The 5,371-nt window shown below is 72.7% G+C and overlaps 2 protein-coding genes across 2 annotated transcripts in view; one reads left to right on the top strand and one right to left on the bottom strand.

Moving 5' to 3' along the window:
* The window catches only part of H696_04128 (hypothetical protein), a 5,762-nt gene extending 4,439 nt beyond the window's left edge, over positions 1–1,323 (top strand). Inside the window, exons 4-5 of the mRNA XM_009498012.1 lie at positions 33–141; positions 274–1,323. Of these exons, the coding sequence (XP_009496287.1) occupies positions 33–141; positions 274–492 (328 nt within the window). The 3' untranslated portion in view covers positions 493–1,323. The remainder of the gene's footprint in view (positions 1–32; positions 142–273) is intronic.
* The window catches only part of H696_04127 (hypothetical protein), a gene marked incomplete at both ends in the record, with an annotated part of 8,463 nt that continues 3,858 nt past the window's right edge, over positions 767–5,371 (bottom strand). The window contains 6 exons of the mRNA XM_009498011.1: positions 767–1,529; positions 1,753–2,731; positions 2,887–3,863; positions 3,957–4,168; positions 4,369–4,576; positions 4,704–5,197. Of these exons, the coding sequence (XP_009496286.1) occupies positions 767–1,529; positions 1,753–2,731; positions 2,887–3,863; positions 3,957–4,168; positions 4,369–4,576; positions 4,704–5,197 (3,633 nt within the window). The remainder of the gene's footprint in view (positions 1,530–1,752; positions 2,732–2,886; positions 3,864–3,956; positions 4,169–4,368; positions 4,577–4,703; positions 5,198–5,371) is intronic.

Genomic DNA, 5,371 nt, shown 5'->3' with positions numbered 1-5,371 from the left:
CCCCCCCCCCCCGCGGCTTGCCACATGCATAGCCTCAACTCCATTTTCAAGAAGGCCGCGTGGCGCATCTTCGCCGGGACCCTCCTCGGGGCGTGGGTTTCGGTGGCGGTCGTCCCTCTCGACTGGGAGCGCCCGTGGCAGGTACCCCTTGCACAGTTGCCGCCCTTTGGCCGCGCCCCGCTCGGTTTCCCCGTCCCCTTCCTTTTTGTGGTCTTTCTCTCGCCTTCTTTCTTCTCTTCCTCGGGCGCATGCTGACACATGTTCCGCGTCCAGGCCTGGCCCATCCCGGCGGTTTACGGCGCCGTGGCCGGGCATCTGCTGGGCGCGGTGTTTGCCCTGCTGATGGATCGCTTCGCCAGTGACGCCGACCCGACGGCCGACCCCCGGCTGCGCCTTGAGACCCTGAGCCCGGACCAGGAGGCGGCCGATGGGGCGGTGGTTGCTTCCGGCGACCGGGCTCCGGCCGAGGCGGCCAGCGTGCACCGCCGGTGAAGGCCGCCTTCCCCCGCCCGGCCCGCTGGCCCCCCCCCCATCACTCCCTGCCTCCCTCCTTCCGCCTGTCCTCCCCGGCTTCCTGCCGGCCATGGTGTCGCCCTTGAGGCTTGACGCGCAATGGTATATTCCCCCATACGGAGATGTATGCACGCGCGACCGAGGGAGAGCGCGCGCGCGGGGGAGGGGGAAGCGGGTCGGCTCTGGCCTCTGCTCCCGGGTCCGTCCCCTCTTTCCCTGCTCTCTGCTCGGCCCTTCGGCGCCCCACGTCGGCTCAGCACCCAAGGCCATCAGCCAGGAGCCGGTACAAATCCGGCTCCGCCAGGTCCAATAGATACACATCGGCCAGATGGAGCACACGCAGTAGCCAGCCTTCGCCCGCACGCTGGCAGAGCCGGATGACGGCCCGGATGAGGTCGCCATCCAGGAGGACGGCCGTGCCGGCGCGGTGTTTCCGCGCAGCCGGCAAACCCCGGGCAGCGGCCTTTTCCATCAGCTGGACCAGGGCCAGGCGTGCATGGTCCCGGGCGTCGGGGCCAGCGAAGCCGGCCAGCGGCACCGGGGTGGGCAGGCTGCCAGTCAGCTGGTGCAGGTGCAGCAGCAAGTCGGCCAGCAGGCGCCAGAGGGCCCCGGCGGTGGGGGGGGGCCAGCTGCCGGAGGCCGGGGCGGGGGCACCGGCAGCCGGGTGGTCCGGCTCCGCCGGCGGGCGCAGGACATCCACCGTGTGGAGCCCGCCGCCGGAAGTGCCATACACAAAGCGCCCGGCCGGGTCCAGGCACAGCCGGCCAAAGCCGCGGCCAACCAGGCCGGCGGCGGTGTCGGTGTCGGTGTCGGTGGCGTGTGCCAGCGAGCCGGCCGAGGCCACATGGCGTCGCCACCGCGGCCGCAAGCCGGCCGCCACCACCCGGCGGATGGAGAAGCCCATGCCCGCATGGTGCACGCTCGGGGAGGCCTGCATCGCCCGGTGGCCACCAGCCCGCGTGCTGCGCGGGTGGCTCAGCACCAGGAGCGTCCCGTCGATGGACCCGGCAATGACGCTGCATGGGGTTGGGCGGTTGGGCGGTTGGGCGGTTGGGCGGTTGGGTCGTTGTGTGTGTTGTGTGTGTTGTGTGTGTTGTGTGTGGTTGTGTCGTCGGCCCCCGCCGCCGGCGCGTGGCACAGGGAGGGTCAGTGGCGCATTGGCAAGAGGCGGCGAGCAAGGCGGCGAAGAGGGCGGCAAGACCGGGCGAGGGCAGGGCAAGGGAAGGACCAGCGACGCACTCATGCCCCGAGTCGTCGGCAAAGCAGACCGCCGAAATGAAGGCATTCTCCGGGTACTCGCTCTCGAACTGGATGTGCCCCGCGGGCGGGCGGGCAGGGCCGCCGGAGCCGGCGCGCCCGGGCGACCCGGGCCCCGGGCCGCCGGTGCCATAGCTGTACAGCGTCACCGCGGACATGGAATCCCCGGCGGCAATCTTGTCCGACTGCAGGTAGGCCGTGGTGTTGGCCGTGATGGCGGCTTCCTGCTCGGTGGCCGGCCCGGGGCCGGTGGCCGGGCCATTGCCATCCGGGCGCCCGAGCGCCGGCAGGCTGGCACTGGAGGGGAGCGACCCGCCGGCCGGGATCCCCGGCGCCGGGCCCAGCCACCCGGCCAGGCCCAGGTCGAAGGGGGCGTCCTCGGTGCCGGAGGGCCCCCCGGTGTCGGCCGAGCTCCGGGCCCCCGCCGGGCCCGGGAGGCGCCCCGGGCGCGCGTCCAATGCCACACACAGCGCGTGCCGGTAAATGCCGGACTCCGGCCGCAGGGCCAGCGTCAGCGAGTCCCCGGGCGATGGCCCGGCCGCTCGGTCGGCCTGGATCGAGTACACCACAATCCGGCCATTGATGCCGGCCGCCAGGCGCCCCGGGCTCATGGCCGCCAGGCTGTACACCGCGCCGAAGGTGTCCACCGAGGAGAGGAGCTCCAGTGCCCAGGTCCCCGGGCGGCCGCCATGGGCGTCGGGCCCATCGCCGGCGCCGGCGCCGCCGGTCGCCCGGGACATGGACCCGGGCGACACCGGCCGCGCCGCCGGCTGGCCGGGGGACCGGACACGGAAGAGGAGGATGCGCCCGCGCGAGGGCTCGTCCTCGGTCAGCAGGATGAAGGCCGTGCCGACGACCAGGATTTCCTCGACCGGTGCGCCGGCCGCCGGGTCCAGCGACACGCGCGCCGTCGTCACCGACATCGGCGTCTCATCCGAGCCCAGGGCGAAGGTGGCGCGTTCTACACCCCGGCAGGTCGGCATCGTGTCGGGCCCCGGGCAAAGGAGACCCGGCAGGGCGGGGGGGGGGGACCGTGAGCGAAGGAAGGAAAAAAAGAAACCCCGGCAGAGGGAGGCCCCCAAGCCGGACGAGGCAGCGGCCGCCACCCACACGCACCGGTCGTCAGGTCCAAGGACAAAAGCCGAATGAGGCCCTGCTGGTTGAAGTGCTCCGGCGGCAGGGGGGCGTCGCCGTCGGCCATCGGGGTGTCGGGCCCGGGGGCGGGGCCCGGCGCGTCCGAGTCCGCGGGCCCCGCCGCCGGGCGCGTGGTCAACACAGCCACCGACCCGGTGGCCGGGTGCGCCGCCAGGCGGAAGGGCGACTCGAAGGAGGGCCCCGGGTGTTCGGTGGTGGTCGGGGCCCCGGTCGGGGCTGGGTCCAGGCGGAAGATGTCCGCCGGGAGGCTGGCCACGCAGAGGGTCCCCCCGAGGCCCGGTGCCCCGGCGGGCAGGCCGCACGCGCGCGCCGGCCGGGCCAGGCGATAGAGCAGCAGCTGCTGCCCATCGTGCGCCCAGAGGATGTGCCCCTGCAGGCCAAGCGGCCGGGGGCAGGGGTCGATGTGGCCGTCGGCCCGGGTGGCCAGCCTGCTCGGCTGCGTGGCCACTCGAGCCAGCGAGGTCCAGGCGCCGGTGGCCCCGCGGCTGTCGGTCTCCACCGTGAGCAGGGCCGGCGGGGTGCCGGCCACCAGGAGCCGAAGACCCCTCCCCGAGGCCGGCCCATCCATGGGGCTTGCCAGGGGGATGATGCTTCGCGGGCCGAAAACCCGGCCGGGGAGGGTGTCCCCGGAGGCCGGGTCGCCCAGCGCCTGGAGCCCGGCGTCCGAGGCGCCAAACAGACGCACCCGCCCCCGGACCGTCAGGCCGACCAGGAGGGACGCCGAGCCGGAGGTCTCGGTCTTGTCGACCGCGGCCGCGACCAGCGCCACCACCGGATCCTCCAAGGACCGGAGGATGGTGCTGGCCCGGTGGGCCAGCGTACCCGGGCCGAAGGCCGCCAGTTGCAGGGTCCCATCCCAGAGGGACACGGCCACCGTGCGAGTTGGATGAGCAAGCGGGCAGACCGTGGCCACCTCGCATGCAAAGTCCCGGGTGTCACTGGCGGGCCAGTGCCGGGGGAGTCAGTGTCGGGCAATGGCCCATGCGGGCGCAGGGGAGCGGCGGCCCCCCGGTCGGAGCAAGGGTACGCACAGGATTTCCCAGGACTGGTGCGGCCCGGCAGGGGGGGCCACCAGGGCCACGGCCGTCCGTTGGCGGTGCAAAAGCACGAGTGCGGGCAACGTGGCATTGGACCCGGGTGTCGGGAAGGCGACCGCCGCGTCGATCCCCTGCCACTCGGCCGGCGGGGTCCAGGTGTCGGCGATGCCATCGGCCGTCAGTGTGAGGATGCCCCGGGGATGGACCTTCGAGTGGAGCCGAGCCGGTGGCGAATGGGTCAGAGGCGTGGCTGGCTGAGGAGGGGGGCAGCGAAGGAAGAGCGTGGAGAGGAGAGCGTGGGGAGGAGAGCGTGGGGAGGAGAGCGGAGAGAGAGAAGAGCGGAGGGAGATCAAATGAAAGAGAGGGAAGGAGACAGAGGAGGAGGAGGATTTGCAGAAGTACGCACTACCGTGGGGGCAGACGCTCCAGGGAGGACCAGCAGCGGGGGGCCCGCCTCCGGGCCATGTGGGGCCCGGCGCAGACGATCAAGCAGAGCCAGCGTGGGCTCGGTCAAGAGGACAGGCGCGGCCGGGTCGGTGGTTTGGAAAATGGCCCCGGCCAGGGGCCCATCCCGGCCGGTGGTCCAAACTAGGACCGCGCGGTCGTCCGGCTCGCTGGCGGCAGGCGCACGCGTGTCAGTCAGAAACTCCTGCCCGTGGCGAGCGGCAAAGGGCACATGGCTTGCGGGCCATGCGAAATCCCCCCCCCCCCTGCCGCACCCCCTCCCGCGACGGGCCATACCTCCATGTCCAGCTGTCGGCAAGCGACCCGGCGGCCGGGCCATGCACCGGCACGCGGCCCACCAGCTCCAGGGGGATCCCTTGCGAGAGGGCGGCCACGCGGCCGTCGGCCTGGGATCCGGCGCATGCAAGCAGTGTCCCCTCGGGCTCGGGCACCGGGGCCAAATCCAACACCGGCCCGAGGGACTCGATGACCGAGGCAAAGCGCAGGAAGGCCAGGGCCGGGCGCTTGGACGAGGCGCCGGCCGCGTGGATCAGGGCCCCGGGACGGCCGCCGGCCAGGAGCTCGGCCGGGCCCCGGGGCCCGGACACGGCTTCGGAGCCCAGCGGCTCGGGGGCCGGCGGGCTGGATGGCGGACCGGGCGGCAAGCCGGCCGACAGGAGTTGCACCAGGGCATGACTGCCCGAGGCCGAGGTGACAAAGAGACTGGCCGACTCCGAGCCATTGAGGTTGCTCGGGGGCCGGACCACCGACACCGCTGTCGGCGAGGTGGACTGCACGGTGGCGGAGGGCAGGGCCGGGAAAGAGGGGGCATGGGGGAGAGTGAGGGCGATCAAAGGAAGAGATGAGGAGGAGATGAGGAGGAAAAAGAGGAGGCGAGAGGAAGCAGGAGGAAAAAGAGGAGAGAGAAGAGCAGGAAGAGACAAGAGCAGGAAGAGACAAGAGCA

This window comes from Fonticula alba (assembly GCF_000388065.1).
Source record: "Fonticula alba strain ATCC 38817 unplaced genomic scaffold supercont2.6, whole genome shotgun sequence".
NCBI classification, from domain to species: domain Eukaryota; order Rotosphaerida; family Fonticulaceae; genus Fonticula; species Fonticula alba.
The sequence above is the reverse complement of the archived record's forward strand: the minus strand, read 5'-3'. Positions and strand labels throughout refer to the sequence as shown.